The 18,338-nt window shown below is 40.1% G+C and overlaps 1 protein-coding gene and 1 pseudogene across 2 annotated transcripts in view; both read right to left on the bottom strand.

Annotated features, from left to right (window-relative positions):
* Positions 1 to 2,959: 2,959 nt before the first annotated feature.
* The window catches only part of ZC3H12B (zinc finger CCCH-type containing 12B), a 245,107-nt gene continuing 229,728 nt past the window's right edge, over positions 2,960 to 18,338 (bottom strand). For both annotated transcript variants that reach the window (XM_027608563.1, XM_027608564.1), the window contains 3 exons: positions 6,365 to 6,599; positions 5,597 to 5,703; positions 2,960 to 4,397 (listed from right to left, as the gene is read on the bottom strand). In XM_027608563.1, coding sequence (XP_027464364.1) covers positions 2,977 to 4,397; positions 5,597 to 5,703; positions 6,365 to 6,599 — 1,763 coding nt within the window. In that variant the 3' untranslated portion in view covers positions 2,960 to 2,976. The remainder of the gene's footprint in view (positions 4,398 to 5,596; positions 5,704 to 6,364; positions 6,600 to 18,338) is intronic.
* Positions 7,501 to 7,624, bottom strand: LOC113931576 (annotated as a pseudogene).

The raw sequence follows: 18,338 nt of genomic DNA on the forward strand, positions 1-18,338 counted from the left end.
TGGAGGTAAGTATTCTGAAGGACGCATGCTTAACCCTAGAAAGGAAGCCTGATTTTATTATTAGGAGAGCTGAGAAGGCCCCAGTGCTTCTTTGTATTTGTTGTTTTATAATTAAAGACAAAATGGGAAAATCAAGAAATGTGTAGACCTCAGTATAGAGAAAATGTTTCTCTAATAACTTCATGAAAAACCATGCTAGATTTATGCATTCATAATTGTAGCTTCTTGCAGATGATTCACTAACACACTTTTGACACAAAATTCATTTTGTAGGAACATATTAAATTTAATAGGCTAAAGAGAACTTATGCAATATAATGCTTGAAACCGTACTCACAATAGCTGTGTGCATAGTAACAAAGAAGCCTTGAAAAATTGTCTGTCTATAAACCACTACTGCTCTTTGGAATCAGTTCCCTCATGACCCCCAGGCTGCTTTCCTGTGACACACAATGCCAGAAACATCATGGTGAAAAGTCAGTACCTAACTTAGTTTATTATGAGTTTTATACATTTGTTTTTTATACAATCAGGGAAAAAAAGATATAATTTTTATCAACAAAAGGTCATTTCTGGTTATTTAGGCACTGCTTTTAGCCACTTCAGGTCATACACATTTTATGAGAAGAATGACAATCATTTTTTGAAAATAAAAAACACATATGCTGCCTTAAAAAATATTTCCTTTGTTGAGAGGAGTTTACAGTTTTTCTGAGTACTAAACATGAACATGGTTAAACTAAATTGCAGCTGACAAGATAAATCTTGTGCTTCACTGTAAATTGTGCAGCTAGTGGATACTGTGGTACCATTGATGATTTTGGTAAGAAGATGAACTAACTGGCACAAAGACAGTATAGTCATCTACTCTATTTGTATTTGACAATACCCTGATTTAGACATGGGACAGATTCAGAAGGTCCAAGAAATTGTAAATAGGAAATGGTATTTGTGTGAAATTGGGGTGAAACTGTGTGAATTGCAAACACTTCAGTGGCAACTGTCACTCTCTATTTTATACCTGACAGAAAATACTTTTACACCTCAGTATGCTGGGGAATGGAAAGATCAGAGGGTAAGAGATGAATATGAAGCTATGGTTAACTGAAGAGGAATGCTGGTTGAGATGCAGTTTTGATCAACAAGGACAGAGACAGAAAGCCAGAAAGCAGCATGCAAGCCATTATCAAACCACCAAAAACAACCTTGACTATAGCCTCACATGCGGAGTGTTTCACGGTAAGAAACATTTGTAGGCAGTGTCACACCTTCTCACAAAGCAACAAAAGACCTAAACCAGGCCTTCTCAACTTTCATGACAAAAAAAACCCCAACAATCATAGAAATTAGCAAGTTCCAGCTCAAGAAATAGTGAGCAGGTCATGGTTCAAAATGTTTAATATACAATGGATTAAAAAAGGGGTTCATTTAGTACAGCTTAAAAAAAAAACAATAAATGCCTCTTCTAGAGGCATTTAACTACAAAGGTTTCCACCCTGAGCAAGATACTAATTGCGCAAATGGTGCCAACCCAAAGTCCTGCCGTCTTTAGTAATGCATTTAAGAATTATCTAAGGGTAAGTACATCCTCTTTGCATGTATCTGAAGTGCATAACTGAGCCAACTATTAGCAAAGATGTAGCATTCCCTTTTGTAAGCTGCCTTTTTCCACTTAGAAAATCCCCTGGTTTTGTTTCCTAAAGAAATTCTTTTCCATCAATGATCGACCTTATTGCCCAAAGGGTGGACAGCCAAAGAAAGTGGATTGCTTGTCTGTGCACTGTCCTCCATTACATTTTATCCTTTGATGTTGAATACTGCATAGGTCAAAAGTCTAAACAGTATCCATTAGACTCTCCTTGAGTGCAGCTTTTGTGTACATCATTTGATGCTGCACAAGTTTGGCCATCTCTCCTGGAAAAGGGGAAGTGGAGTCTGGTAGTAAATCCCTTGGTCCTGGTCAAACTCTTCTGTGCTTATCTAGCACACACCTGCTCTGCTTGGAACTTGAACTTGTCCATCAGCTCCTCTGAAGAAGAAGGCTGTAATCTGATCCCTAATTTGCTAAGGTGAAGAGACTTAAAAGCTAAGAACTATCAGTAAATGTTGACAAGTAAAAAGTGCAAAGGAAATAAAGCTTGTTTGCTCTGATGTCTAAGAAAACAATATTCAAATATTGGCATGTAATTTCACTTTCAAAACTAGTTGAAACTATGAAATGTGACATAAAATCAAGTTAGATTCATGATCTATACAACTGTAGACTAAGGACTGTGCAGAGCTTTTCTTCTCATCATTACTATATTAAAGGTTATATGGAGATATACAAACATCTCAAACTAAATAACATACAGTTATACATGCAATATAATTGCTAACAGTAGGTTTGAAATATACCTCTAGAAGCCTTGATGTGACCCTATAGCTTGGTTAGTAAAGATATTGAATGGTCAGATATTCATGCAATAATTTATGCATTTACTTTTAAGTAGCTTTAAATATCCTATTAAAAATCCCAAAAGATTAATTCAACATATGATTTGATCCTGATGCTCTTGCCCTCTAAATTAGATATATTATCAATACTTTGTAATGTAGAATGTATGATTAAGAAAACGTTGGTAATGGAATCCCTTGGGAGTTTCTTGCATTTAGACCTCTCCCCCTGAGTTTTGTCTTCCATTGCATGGTGCCGTGCAAAAAAGCATGGGACTTGGAGTCAGAGGACTTGAGTATGAGTCCTGGTTTGGTCACTTGTTAGCAGTATGACCTTGGCAAGTAACTTAATCTCAGTGAGATTCAGTTTCCTTTTCTAGAAAATAAGACATTAGTAAGATTTACCATACAGGGTTGTTTTGCGCTTCAAATAACATAAACACTGTAACTTGGAAAGCGCAACACAAAATTATTTGTTACTATTATAGTATTATTAGTATTAATATTTATATTTGTATAAAGGAAAAGTCCTATGTCATGTCAACGTGCAGCCCTAAGCTTAGAAACAATCAAAGCTGCCAATTGTTGGGCATCTGCTGTATGGGGATTCTTCTCCATCACTGCAAGGACGATGTTTGAAGGGAAAATATTGCAGAGGTTCTTATAAGTCTGATACTGGTGCTCTGGGATCATATGCTCCCTGTTATCATTGCACATTCCAACCCAAGGATTCCTCCAAAGCTGTTCCATCTTTTCAGGCACGCTCCGTACCATGACTGGCTCATAGCATGGTTGCATGAGGCTGTTACTCAAGGGATAGGAATGGTAGCCATAGGAATCAGTTGCACAGGGCAGTGGGTCCCAGCTGGCATGTTGTTCTCGGCACAGAGGAGGTCGTCTTTGCCTCATGGGGTTGCTCTCATAGAGGCGGGAGTCAGAAATGCTGTCCATCCGAGTCATGACAAGGGCACGTCCTGGCTGAGGTGTTGCCCCAGGATGGCTATTGGGAGGCATAGAGTAGTCTCCAGGACAGCTGGAGCATGCTCCAGTTGCTGGGTGCTGGGCTTGAAGAACTAAGTGGGGGACTGACTGCTTGTGGGGGGCTTGCTTAGAATCCTCTGGACCATAGCTCTGCGCTCGCGTTAAGGCGTCATGGTAACCATGAGGAAAAGGCTGAAGACGGTTCTGAGATGAGGAGCGATGCAGCTTCAAACTGCCTTCAGGATGGCTATCAGCTACAGCCAAGTACAGGTTGTTGTAAGAGGAATAGTTGTCGTTCCTGGTATGGCTCATACGGTTGTCAGGACAGAGGTTGGGATTCCGGGCATATACCCCTCGGTCTGCTTCAGCCATGTAGTACTCTCGATTATGCATGCTATTGATGTTCAGTTTGGAGAAGTCGCCTAACATTGAGTAGTAGCCGTGGTCCCCCAAGGACTCAAACTTTGGGTATTGGTCAGCATAGCTAATAGGGGTCCCATGGCTGTTGGTAACCAGGATCGGGGGGTACTGCATGCTGGCCATGTGCTCTAGTGAGGCCTTCTGATGGGGGAAATGAGAGGATCCTGGCACTGGGCTGCTGGCCGAACGGGTGTTGAGTGCACTCACTGCATGGCTTTTGGGGGGTGGGATTGTGGGGACACTTAGGGCAGTCACAAGTGAGGGGACAGAGCTAGCCTCAGGCTTACGGGCAATGGACAGCCATTCCTCAGACTCCACAGCCATGGACCGGATGCTGGGATCCGATTGGCGCTTGGGGGCCACACGTTTGACTTCTGAGGTTGTCTCACCTTTGGCACTAGACAACCCTGTGCCACACTTGGCCAGGGTGCCTTCACTCACGGTTTTCACTGTGGACAGTTTGGCACTGATGCGGAGCTCATCAGCCACTGAACGCTGTGGTTGGTTGGCCCGCTCTGGATGGTAGTATTTGCACTTGTGGCCATAGGTGCATTTTTTGCCTGAAAAATAATGCCTTGGGGTAAGACTCTCTCTCATACTGGTGCAAATCTGTCAGAAACTGTTGTAACAATCTGGTTACTTAGGTTAGAGTTTTACTGTTTGGGATTAAAGAAGAAAATTAACTGTCCATGAAGATGAGAGAGGCAGGACAACATCAAGGAGGCATCACACACACTGTGAGGGGAGAGGGAAGAAGTGGAAAGCTGGGAAGGAAACTGCAGTGTAAAAGCTAAGAAATGAGCAGTTGAACAGTTTTCATTTTCCTGTAATTCACAACTTTGCCTAGGCATAACCTGCATGCTGAGGTGGTGTAGAGTAGCAGCAGGCAGCATAGTACAATGCAAAAAGCACAGGCTTGGAAGCCAGTCAGACCTGAGTTTGGAATCCAGCTGTGTCACTTACTAGCCATGTAATCTTGCTAAGTGACTTTACCTTCTGAACCTCAATTTCCTCTTCTGTAAAAAAAGTTCATAATTATGCCTATATTATACTGTCATTGTGAGGATTCAATGAAGATAATGAACATGAAAATACTCTAATTTAAATAAATGTTAATTGAGAAAAAGAAAAAAACCCAAGACCAAGATGTCCCATAAATAAATGATTATCCAAAAGAAGTGAACATGCAAATTAGCCTCAGACTAGGCAGCCCATGTTGCACTGTTAGGCTCACAAACTTTGTATCAGAGGGACTTGTGTAAATCATGAAAGCACTCTAGAAAACTATATTTTAAAAAAGCAAATGAAAATGAAATTTGGAAGCAAACTGGAAAATATAGAACTGAAGAAAAGAGTATTATTAGTTGACAGAGAGTGCAGTCACCTGCTTGAGAGACACGTCCTTCTTGGGGCCAAATCCCGTTTGGCATTGCCCTTTCTGCTTCCATAGGCCATGTGGATTTCTGCACTTCCCTGCCTCCAGCAACACTGCTCAGGATGGAGGCAGCTAGAACACATGCATTATTTAAACAAGTGACAACTAATCTTTCCTTCAGTTCTTGTTACCTTTTCCTCATGTAGTTTCTAGAATGTTTCTTTAAATGCCTAACTGAGAATACATAAAGACACAGACTTTAACTCCCAGGAAATGGACAAGTTAAGATTTTCCATTTGAAAGGAAAACCTTTGAGAAGAAAGTATTCATATAGTCCTTATGTTTCCCTTAGTATAGAACTCAGTTCCGCACATAGGTACTCACCGTAAGGGCAGGGTTGCTTCTTATGCTCCGGAACAACAGGTCTCTTTCTCAAGAAATTTTCAAGATTTGGGCCATGGCGTCCTAAAGGATCATCTGGAGGCATAAATCTGAAAGCAAACAAGCAAGAAGTAAACATCTTCCTCTCTATCTGCACCCCCACTTCAGGAGTTCAGACCTTCATTACCCCTTGCCTGTACTATTGTCACAGATTTCTAATTGCCCTTTCTGCTTCAAGCTAAGCCAGCAGTTATTCCCTCCATTCTCACTTGAACACACACACACACACACACACACACACACGATGATTTTTCCAGTGTATCATTCTTCTGTGGACTATATGTTTCAACCATACTGGCATGCCTGCTGGCTCCCCAACATGAAACCCACTTCCACATCTTTATAGCTTTATTCATGTTGTTCCCTTTACCTGTAATGCCCAGCAGTCCCCTTTCTTCTGTCTGTAAACTTCATCTCAAATGTCATCTCCTGTTTGAGGCTTTTTCCTATCATTTCATGTAGACAAAGCAATTTTAAAAACTTTAACCATACTGCTTATCACAACACACTGTGGTTCTCTTTCTTTTCTCCACTACACTTTGAGCCTCTTTTAAGGGTGAGTCCTGTTTCTTATTCAACCTCTTATCCCTATGGCAATCAGCATAATGCACAGTACACAGTAAGTGTTGGGTAAATGTTTATTGAAATGAAATATCTATTTCTAGTAAAACTTGAATTTAGGCTATTCAGAGCCTACTGAAAGCAACGTACTTGTCATTCACAAAAGAATACATCAGCAACCGCTCCTCTATAAACTTCTTCCATTCTGGCTTTTCAACTTGAAGGTCTCGGTAGTTATCATTAGATACAATGATGCCGTCGGAATCGAAAGCCAATTTGACTATGAACCGGTCATCATAACAGACAACTCTCCTGCCCTGGACCCTTCGGGATGGTGTGAAGACAAGAATCTTTTCTTTCTCCAGTTTACGTAGGATGTCTTGATCTGTCAAAATATAGATTATATGCCACACAGTAGAAACCATCTTTGGAAATTAACAGCATTATCCTCATATTACAAATACAAAAGTTGGTACTAAATGAAAATGTTATTTGCCCTTAGAGAGAAAGTGTCTTCTATTCCTGGCTATGGCACCAATTTGGACTGTGACCTTAGGCAAGTTACCTTTGCCTCCTTCAGACTTCAGTTTTCTATAAAGTGATGGAACTGGAGTCAATGATATTCAATGACATTCAAAACCCACCATGAAGAGTGAGAAGTAACACTGATATCCTAGCATTCTTGATGACTGTTTTGCCCTTTGGAGGAAGCAGGAGCTTTTGGCTGCTGAAGAAAACAGAGCAGTACGCTGAGGATATGTCTGTCAGGAGGGTAAACTATCACCCACGTGGGAATTACATATTTGCCTTCTGCCTGAAAGAAAGCCATAACTAAGGGGGAAACAAAGCCATAGCATGTTGAGTACTGACCCCCTTTCCTTTTGGCCTCTTAATTGCTGAGGAAAGAAAGCATACAAGCTGGGCTTAAGCAGGGCCAGGATCCACTCTCCGATGAGGTTGGAACCCTGTTCAGAAGCTTACAGACAGCTCCGCAACACAGCTCTGAACGCCATTCTGACTTTCTTATTTGACACATCATGCAAACAGCTGATACTCAGAGGACTAGGGTCTATATGTTCTCAAATGCTATAAAAAGCTAGCTTCATAGTTTGTAAGTGAATGTAGGACTCCTACTGACATTAGGGCCACATCATGACTTTGTGGACCTTAGGTATGTTTGCCTTTGTGGGCCCCTTCTTTCATAAAGAAATATTAAAAATTATACTTTACAACTGCTTTGGTATAAAAACAAATAATCTAGTTAGATATATTATTATAAATTAATTGTTATATTCAATTTTTCCTTCAATGTTAAAATAAAATTAAAACATCTTTTTGTTAAATTTTAATTAGCAATAATCGCGCCTCAGATAAACCTCATTGGCTATGATACTGCCACTGTGCAAAGCTTTTTTGCTAAATTTTAATTCCAGTGTAGTTAACATACAGTGTTATAATAGTTTCAGGTATAAAATACAGTGATTCAACAATTCCATGCATCACCCAGTGCTCATCAAGACAAGTGCACTCCTTATCCCCCATCACCTATTCACCCATCCACACCACTCAACTCCCTTCTGGTAACCATCAATGTGTTCTCTATAGATAAGAGTGTTTTTTTGGTTTGTCTATCTCTCTTTTTTTTTCCTTTGATGGTTTGTTTTGTTTCTTAAATTCCACATAAGAGTGAAACTATTTGATATTTGTCTTTCTCTGGCTGAATTTTATCACTTAGCATTATACTGTCTAGCTCCATCCATGTCATTACACAAGGCAAGATTTCTTTTTTGTATAAATGTATATTTTTTAAGTTTTTATTTTAATTTCAATCAACATACAGTGTTATATCACTTTCAGGTGTACTAGATTTCATTCTTTCTTATGGCTGAATAATATTCCATTGTATATATATACACCACATTTTCTTTGTCCATTCATCAGTCTATGGACACTAGGGCTGCTTCCATATCCTGGCTCTTGTATATAATGTTGCTATAAACATACAGGTGCATGTATCTCTTTGAATTAGTGTTTTTGTATTGTATTGTTTTGTTTTGTTTTTGTATTTTGGGGGAAATTACCCAGTAACATGATTACTAGTATACCTCTCTCTTCTTTTCCCTATGCTCCTTTGTTTGTTTCTTAAATTCCACATATGAGTGAAAGCATATGGTATTTTTCTTTCTCTGACTGCCTTATTTTGCTTAGCATAATACTCTTCAGTTCCATCCATGTCACTGCAAATGGTAAGATGCCATTATTTTTTATGGCTGAGCAATATTCCATCACACACACACACACACACACACACACACACACACACACACACACACACACACACACATCTTTTTATCCATTCATCTTTCAATGGGTATTTGGGCTCTTTCCATAATTTGGCTATTCTAGGTAATGCTGCTATAAACATCAGGGTGTATGTATCCCTTCAAATTAGTATTTATGTATTATTTTGGTAAATACATCATAGTACAATTATTGGATCTTAGGGTAGTTCAATTTTTAGCTTTTTGAGAAACCTCCATACTGTTTTCTAGAGTGACTGAACCAGTTTACATTTCCTCCAATGGTGCAGCAGGGTTCCTCTTTCTAAACATCCTTGCCAACATGTGCTGCTTCTTGTGTTGTTGTTTTTAACCATTCTGACAGTGTGAGGTGGTATCTCATTGTAGTTTTGATTTGTATTTCCCTGATGATCAGTGATGTTGAGCATCTTTTCATGTGTCTGTTGGCCATATGTATGTCTTCTTTGGAAAAAAAAATATGTCTATTCACATCTTCTACCCATTTTTTTCATTGGATTATTTGTTTTTTGTGGTGTGAGTTTTATAAGTTCTTTATAGATTTTGGATACTAACCTATTATCAGATATGTCATTTGCAAATATCTTCCCCCATTCCTTAGGTTGCATTTTAGTTTTGCTGATTGTTCCCTTTACTGTATAAATGTTTATATTTTGATGAAGTTCCAATAGTTCATTTTTGCTTTTGTTTCCCTTGCCTCATGGAACATATTTAATAAGTTGCTGTGGCCAATATCAAAGAGATTACTGTACTCTCCTCTAGGATTTTAATGTGTTCTCCTCTAGGATTTTAATGGTTTCCTGCCTCACATTTAGGCCTTTCATCCATTTTGAATTTGTTTTTGTGTATGGTTTAAGAAAGTGGTCCAGTTTCATTCTTTTACATGTTGCTATCCAATTTTCTCAAGACCATTTTTTGAAGAGACTCTCTTCCCCCCTCCCATCAGATATTCCTTACTGCTTTGTCTAACTTAATTGACCATATAGTTGAGGGTTCCTTTCTGGGTTTTCTGTTCTTTTGCATTGGTCTATGTGTCTATTTTTATGCTACCCCATACTGTTTTGATTACTACAGCTTTGTGATATGACTTGAAGTTTGGAATTGTGATGACTCCAGCTTTTCTTTACTTTTTCAAGATTGCTTTGTATCTTCAGGGTCTTTTGTGGTTCCATACAAATTTGCAGATTATTTTTTCTAGGTCTGTGAAAAATGCTGGTGGTATTTTGATAGGGACTGCATTAAATGTGCTTTGAGTAGTATAAGCATTTTAACAATATTTGTTCTTCCAATCCATTAGATGTAGTGAAAAGAGGGCCATATGCACCCTAATGTTTATAGCAGCAATGTCTGCAATAGCCAAACTGTGGAAAGAGCCGAGATACCCTTCAACAGATGAATGGTTAAAGAGGATGTGATCCATATATACAATAGAATATTACTCAGCCATCAGAAAGAATGAATATCCAACTTTTATATCAACATGGATGGGACTGGAGGAGATTATGCTAAGTGAAATAATTCAAGCAGAGAAAGTTAATTATCATATGGTTTCACTTATTTGTGGAACATAAGGAATTGCATGGAGGACATTAGGAGACGGAAGGGAAAAATGAAGGGAAGGAAATCAGAGGGAGAGATGAACCATGAGAGACTATGGACTCTGAGAAACAAACAGGGTTTTAGAGGGGAGGGGGTGGGGGGATGGGTTAGCCCGGTGATGGGTGTTTAGGAAGGCTAAACATCCTCTTTAACCAAGTGTAAGAGGGTTCCCCTTTCTCCACAACATCTCCAACATTTGTTGTTTCTTTCCCTGTCCATTTTTTAGAAGATTTTTATTTATTTATTCATGAGACACAAGGAGAGAGAGAGAGGCAGAGGGAGAAGCAGGCTCCCAAGGAGCTGGGAGCCCGATGCAGGACTCGATCCCAGGACTCTGGGATCATGACCTGAGCCGAAGGCAGATGCTTAACCATCTGAGCCACCCAGGTGCCCTTTCCCTGTCCATTTTTGCCACTCTAACTGGTGTAAGGTGGTATCTCAATGTGGTTTTGATTTGAATTTCCCTGATGACTAATGATGATGAACATTTTTTCATGTGTCTGTTAGCCATTTGTATGTCTTCTTCAGAGAAGTGTCTTTTCATGTCTTCTGCCCATCTTTTGACTTGATTATTTGTTTTTTGGGTGTTGAGTTGGAGAAGTTCTTTATAGATCTTGGATACCAGCCCTTTATCTGTAGTGTCATTTGCAAATATCTTCTCCCATTCTGTGGGTTGCCTCTTTGTTGTGTTGACTGTTTCCTTTGCTGTGCAGAATCTTTTATCTTGATGAAGTCCCAGAAGTTCATTTTGGGGCTTTTGTTTCCCTACCTTTTGGAGATGTATCTTGAAAGAACTTGCTGTGGCCGATGTCAAAGAGGTTACTGCCTATGTTCTCCTCTAGGATTTTGATGGATTCCTGTCTCACATTGAGGTCTTTCATCCACTTTGAGTTTATCTTTGTGAATCGTGTTAGAAAATGGTCAAGTTTCATTCTTCTGCATGTGGCTGTCCAATTTTCCCAGCACCATTTATTGAAGAGACTGTCTTTTTTCCATTGCAAGTTTTTTCCTGCTTTGTCAAAGATTATTTGACCATAGAGTTGAGGGTCCATATCTGGGTTCTCTATTCTGTTCCATTGGTCTATATGTCTGTTTTTGTGCCAGTACCATGCTGTCTTGGTGATCACAGCTTTGTAATATAGCTTGAAATTGGGCAACGTGATGCCCCCAGCTTTGCTTTTCTTTTTCAACATTTCCTTGGAGATTCAGGGTCTTTTCTGATTCCATACAAATTTTAGGATTGTTTGTCCCAGCACTTTGAAAAATGTCATTGGAATTTTAATCGGGATGGCATTGAAGGTATAGATTGCTCTGGGTAGCATAATTTTAACAATGTTTATTCTTCTGATCCATGAGCATGGAATATTTTTCCATCTTTTTGTGTCTTCTTCAATTTCTTTCATGAGTGTTCTGTAGTTCCTAGAGTATAGATCTGTTACGCCTTTGGTTAGATTTATTCCGAGGTATCTTATGGGTTTTGGTGCTATTGTAAATGGAATCGTTTCTCTAATTTCTCTTTCTACAGTTGCGCTGTTAGTGTATAAGAAAGCCACTGATTTCTGTTCTTTGATTTTTTATCCTGCCACATTACTGAACTGCTGTATGAGTTCTAGTAATTTGGGGATGGAGTCTTTTGGATTTTCCACATAAAGTATCATGTCATCTATGGAAAGAGAGAGTTTGACTTCTTCTTTGCTAATCTGAATACCTTTTATTTCTTTTCGTTTTTTGATTGCTGTTGCTAGAACTTCTAGTACTATGTTGAACAACAGTGGCGAGAGTGGGCATCCTTGACGTGTTCCTGATCTTAAGGGAAAGGCTCTCAGCTTTTCCCCATTGAGGATGATATTTGCTGTGTGTTTTTCATAGATGGGTTTTATGAACTTGAGGAATATTCCCTCTATCCCTATGCTCTGAAGAGTTTTAATCAGGAAAGGATGTTGTATTTTGTCAAATGCTTTTTCTGCATCAATTGAGAGGACCATATGGTTCTTCTTCCTCCTCTTATTAATGTGTTCTATCACACTGATTGATTTGCGAATGTTGAACCACCCTTGCATCCCGGGAATAAATCCCACTTGGTAATGGTGGATGATCCATTTAATGTATTGTTGGATCCTATTAGCTAGGATTTTGTTGAGGATTTTGGAATCCATATTCATCAGGGATATCAGTCTGAAATTCTCCTTTCTGATGGGGTCTTTGCCTGGTTTGGGGATTAAGGTAATGCTGGCTTCATAGAATGAGTCTGGGCTCTTTCCTTCTATTTCTATTTTTTGAAACAGCTTCAGTAGAATAGGTATTATTTCTTCTTTGAATGTTTGGTAGAATTCCCCAGGGAATCCATCAGACCCTGGACTCTTGTTTTTTGGGAGGTTTTTGATCACTTCCTCAATCTCGTTACTGGTTATTGGCCTATTCAGGTTGTCAATTTCTTCCTGTTTCAGTCTTGGCAGCTTATAGGTTTCCAGGAAGGCCTCTATTTCATCCAGATTGCTCAGTTTATTGGCATATAGTTGTTGATAATAATTTCTAATAATTGTCTCTATTTCCTTGGTGTTAGTCGTGATCTATCCCTTTTCATTCATAATTTTATTAGTTTGGGTCCTTTCTCTTTTCTTTTACATAAGTCTGGCCAATGGCTTATCGATCTTACTAATTCTTTCAAAGAACCAACTTCTAGTTTTGTTGATCTGATCTACTGTGTTTCTGGTTTCTAATTCATTGATCTCTGCTCTAATCTTAATTATTTCTCTTCTAATGCGTGGCTTAGGCATCACTTGTTGCTTTTTCGCTAGTTCTTTAAGGTGTAGAGTGAGTTGATGAATTCGGGATTTTTCTATTTTTTTGAGTGAGGCTTGGATGGCTATATATTTCCCCCTTAAGACCGCCTTTGCAGTATCCCATAGGTTTTGGACCGATGTGTTTTCATTCTCATTGGTTTCCATGAATTGTTTAAGTTCTTCTTTGATTTCCCAGTTGACCCAAACATTCTTGAGCAGAGTGGTCTTTAGCTTCCAAGTGTTTGAATTTCTGCCAATTTCTTTCTTGTGATTGAGTTCCAGTTTTAAAGCATTGTGGTCTGAGAATATGCAGGAAATAATCTCAAGCTTTTGGTATTGGTTGAGACCTGATTTGTGACCCAGTATGTGGTCTATTCTGGAGAAAGTTCCATGTGCGCTTGAGAAGAATGAGTATTGTTATTTTAGGGTGGAATGTTCTGCATATATCTATGAGGTCCATCTAGTCCAGTATGTCATTCAAAGCTCTTGTTTCCTTGATTATTTTCTGCTTAGATGACCTGTCCATTGCTGAGAGTGGAGTGTTGAGGTCTCCTACAATTAATGTATTGTTATCAATGTGACTATTTTGGTTAACAGTTGGCTTATGTAGATGGCTGCTCCCATGTTGGGGGCATAGATGTTTACAGTTGTTAGATCTTCTTGTTGTGTAGACCATTTAAAAATTCTATAGTGTCCTTCTGTGTCTCTAATTACAGACTTTAGTTTAAAAATCTAATTTGTCTGATATAAGAATTGTTACCCCAGCTTTCTTTTGAGGTCCACTGGCATGGAAGATGGTTCTCCATCCCTTTACTTTCAGTCTGGATGTCTCTTTAGGTTCAAAATGAGTCTCTTGCAGGCAGCATATGGATGGGTCCTGTCTTTTTATCCAATCTGCAACCCTGTGCTGTTTTATGGGAGCATTTGTGCCATTCACGTTGAGAGTGATTATTGAAAGATATGAATTAATTGTCATCATGTTGCCTGTGAGACGTTGTTTTTATAAATTGTCCCTGTAAATTTCTATTGTATATCACTCTTAGTGTCTTTCTCCTTTTATAGGACCCCCCTTAATATTTATTGCAGGGCCACCTTAGTGGTCATATATTCTTTTAGTTTCTGCCGGTCGTGGAACTCTGCATCTCTCCAACCATTCTAAATGACAGCCTTGCCGGATAAAGTATTCTTGCCTGCATGTTCTTCTCATTTAGTACCCTGGATATGTCTTGCCAGGCCTTTCTGGCTTGCCAGGTCTCTGTGAATAGGTCTGACTTTATTCTGATGTTCCTCCCTCTGTACTTAAGGAATCTCTTCCCCCTCACTGCCCTTAAGATGGTTTCCTTGGTTGTAAGATTTGCGAGTTTTACTATTACATGCCGGGGTTTTGCCCTGTTTTCCTTGATCTTGGGAGGGGTCCTCTCTGCCTCTAGGACGTGAATGTTTGTTTCATTCCCCAGATTAGGGAAGTTCTCAGCTACAATTTGCTCAAATACATCTTCTAGTCCTCTCTCTCTGTCCACTCCCTCCGGGATTCCAATTATTCTGACATTGGAACGCTTCATGGTGTCACTTATTTCTCTGATTCTATTTTCATGGATTCTGAGTGTTTTTCCCTGGCCTCCTCTTTTCCTTTTTTATCTATTATATTGTCTTCCAGGTCGCTTATTCGTTCTTCTGCCTCACTTACCCTAGCTGTTAGATTATCTAAATTGGATTGGATCTCATTGATAGCATTTTTAAGTTCTGCCAATTCAGCTTTCATTTCTGCCCTTAGAGACTCTATGTTGCCATTAATTGATTTCTCCATTCTAGCTATTGTCTTCACAATTACTGCCTGAATTCCATCTCCGACATCTTGGTTATATCTGCATCCATTTGAAATCTGCAGCATAAATCATAATCTCTGAGTCTTTTATATTTTGGGGATTCCTCCTCCTAGTCATTCTGTCGATGGGCGTTTGAGGGAATGTATAGGGTCCAACTTATTCACTGCAACCCAAGCAAGATGCACCTGTTTTCTAGGCCCCTTAGGGTTCCTGGCCTCTTGTTTTCCCAGCCTGTCTTCTGGGGAAGTGGCCTGCCAGGCTGTTGCACAGGGAACCCTGTTTGGGCAGAGTTGCCCTGCCCCCCAGTGGCAGGAGATGGGCCCAGTGGGAATCAGTTTTGGGCCTTTTGTTCTCTGGCGGCTTTCCCTGGTGGCTTTCCACGTCTCTTCCACGAATCAGAGCAGAAGAGACCATTTCCAACCCTCTGTCTCAGAGCAGAGAGATCACATTCTGCTCTTCAGTGAGCTCTCCAGGCCACACCATCTCTGTTTCCTTCTGTGCTGCTATAAACTGCAGTGCCGTGGGTTGTGCACCCCTCTGCAGTGCCCCCAGTCCCGCCTCCAGGTCAGGGCACGTCTCTGCCCTTTGTGCTTCTAAAACCGCCAGCTGCTCCCAGTTCACACGCTCAAGCCCGCCACTTTGGGTTTCTGCCCGGGGGCTGCCCTAAAGTCCTTTCCCCGCTGCTACCGGTCTGCGATTCTGTGCCCTGTTCCCAGCGTGCGAGGCTGTCACTCACCGGTGGTGTAGGATCCCCACAGCCAGGCACCCTCCCCCTGCTGTTTATCCTCTGATATCTGCCCGCGGAATCACGGCTCCCCGCTTCGTACCTTGAAACCAACCGCCCGCGATATTCTATTTGTAGAGATGAAGATCTTCTGAAATCTCAAGCCGATTTTGTGGGTGCTCAGAGTGGTCTGGTAGATATCCAGCTCAATTTCAGGGACCAGTTGAAATAGGGTCCCCTACTCCTCTGCCATCTTTCCTCTCCCCTCTGCTCTAATCTTTATTATTTCCTACCTTCTGCTGGATTTAGGCTTCATTTTTGTCCTTTTTCTAGCTCCTTTTGGAGTTAAGGCCATGTTGTTTATTTGAAATTTTTCTTGCTTCTTGAGGTAGGCCTATATTGCTATATACTTCCCTCTTTGGACCACTTTTGCTGCAGCCCAAAGGTTTTGGAATATTGTGTTTTCATTTCCATTTGTTTCCATTTTTGTATTGCCTGTTTGATTTTCTGGTTGATCCTTTCATTGTTTAGGAGCATGTTGTTTTTGTTTGTTTGTTTTTAAAGATTTTATTTATTTATTTATTTGACAAAGAGAGACACAGAGAGAGAGGGAACCCAAGCAGGGTTCCTGGTGGGGGTGGGAGAGGGAGAAGCAGACTCCCCACAGAGCAGGGAACATGATGCAGAGCTTGATCCCAGGACCCTGGGATCATGACCTGAGCCGAAGGCAGATGCTTAATGACTGAGCCACCCAGGCGCCCCTAGCATGTTGTTTAACCTAATATATTTGTAGTCTTTCCAGATTTTTTCTTGTGGTTGACTTCTAATTTCATAGAACTGTGGTGAGAAAAGGTGCATGGTATGAATACAATCTTTTTGTATTTGTTAAGGCTTGTTTTTGACCTAATGTGTTCTATTCTGTAGAATATTCTATGTACACTTGAAAAAAAATGTGTAGTGTGCTATTCTAGGATGGAATGTTCTGAATATATCTATTAAGTCCATCTGGTCCAGTGTGTCATTCAAAGCCATTTACTTGCTGGGAAACTCTTCATCTCTCCTTCTATTCTAAATGATAGCCTTGCTGGATAGAATATGCTTGGTTGCAGATGTTTCCCATTCAACATGTTGAATATATCATGCTATTCCCCTTTGGCTTGCCAAGTTTCCTTTGAGAAATCTGCAGCTAGCCTTATGGGTCTTACCTTGTAAGTTAAGGACTTTTTTCTTGCTGCTTTTAAGATTTTTTCTTTATCATTATATTTTGCAAATTTAATTACAATCTGTCTTGTTCGCCTGATTTCATTGATTTTGTTGGGAGGTCACTGTGTCTCCTGGATCTGGATTTCTATTTCCCTTGACAAATTAAGGAAGTTTTTTGCTATTACTGGAAATAAATTTTCTGCCCCCTTTTCTCTCTCTTCCTCTGGGACTCCTATAATATGAGTTATTACGTTTGATGGAGTTCCCTAAGTCTATTCTTGTGTTACATAATTCTTTCTTTCTTTTGTTCAGCTTCATTGTTTTCCATTATTTTGTCTTCTAGGTCACTAATTTGTTCCTCTGTTCATTCCAGCTTGCTGTTCACTGCATCAAGTCTATATCCAATCTTGTTTATTGCATCTTTCATCTTGATTAATTCTTTTTAACTCTTTTATCTCTATTGTAAGGGTCTCACTGATGTCTTATATTCTTTTCTCAAACTCACTAAGCATCCTTATGATTGTTACCTTAAATTCTCCATCAGGCATGTTACTTATATCTCTTTTCCTTAGATTTCTGGCTGTGGTCTTGTCTTGGTCTTTCATTTGGGCTGGCTTTTTTCTAAGTTTCTGCCTTTTTCTGTGTTTTTGAAAAGCCAGTTATGTTTCCTGCTTCTGAAAGTAATGGCCTTATGAAAAAGAGGTCACATAGTTCCCAGGGCCTGGCACTTCAAGGATTGTCTCTGGTGTGTGCTGTGTGTGCTCTGCTATTGTGATTTGGTTGCTCTGTCTTTCAGGACAGTCATCTCCAGAGGCTCTCCTTGACAGCTGTGGTCAGTGTTTGGTCCCTGGCTTGAATGTTGTGAGTTTTACCTTTGTGTGCTCTGATGTGCTTCTGAGGTGTGCTCTGGTGTGCTTCTGACTTGAGGCTTGACACCAACTCCACCAGAACTGAGGCCTTGAAGAACTCTGTGGTCAGGAGATGTGGTGTAGGCAGGGGTTTGTTCTGGTCTTCTGGGGGAGGGGTCTGTTGTACTGGGACTGAACCTTGCTTGACATGAAGGGTTGTCCCACTCCCTCAAGGGAGCTGGGCTTGGAATATGCAAGTTAGCCATCCAGTGTCCATGCTGAGCTGCTTCCTGCAAGTGGCTCAAGTTTATGCTAAGGGGTAAGGGAGAGAAATCATGCTAGCCAGCTCCTTTTTTCCCAAAGAGGGATCTCTGTGAATGCTGCCTCTCAGGAACGTGCTCCTGGCATAGCATATAATCTTCCCCAGACATTTTTCAGATGGCTGTTTCCATACTGTCTATCCCCAGGTTATTTGCCTGCTTTCTCTCCACAAGCAGCACAGTGCCCTCCTGGATTTATTCCAGGCAAGTCTTCTGACCTTTAAATCTCCAGGCTTTAGAGACATGGTGTGGGCAGGGGCTTGGGCTGGTCATCTGGGGGAGGGGTCTGCTCTTCCATTTTCTCTAGGTTGTCCAATTTGTTGTCATATATTTTTTCATAATATTCTCTTATATTTGTTTGTATTTCTGTTTTGGTTGATATTTCTCCTCTCTCACTTTTAATTTTATTTATTTGAGTCATTTCTCTGTTTTTTGCAGTCTGGTTAGAGGTTTATGATTTTTTTTTTCTTTTCAAAGAACCAGTCCCTGGTCTCATTGGTCTC

The sequence above is a fragment of the Zalophus californianus genome, chromosome X (genome assembly GCF_009762305.2).
Source record: "Zalophus californianus isolate mZalCal1 chromosome X, mZalCal1.pri.v2, whole genome shotgun sequence".
In the NCBI taxonomy this organism is placed as follows: Eukaryota; Metazoa; Chordata; class Mammalia; order Carnivora; family Otariidae; genus Zalophus; species Zalophus californianus.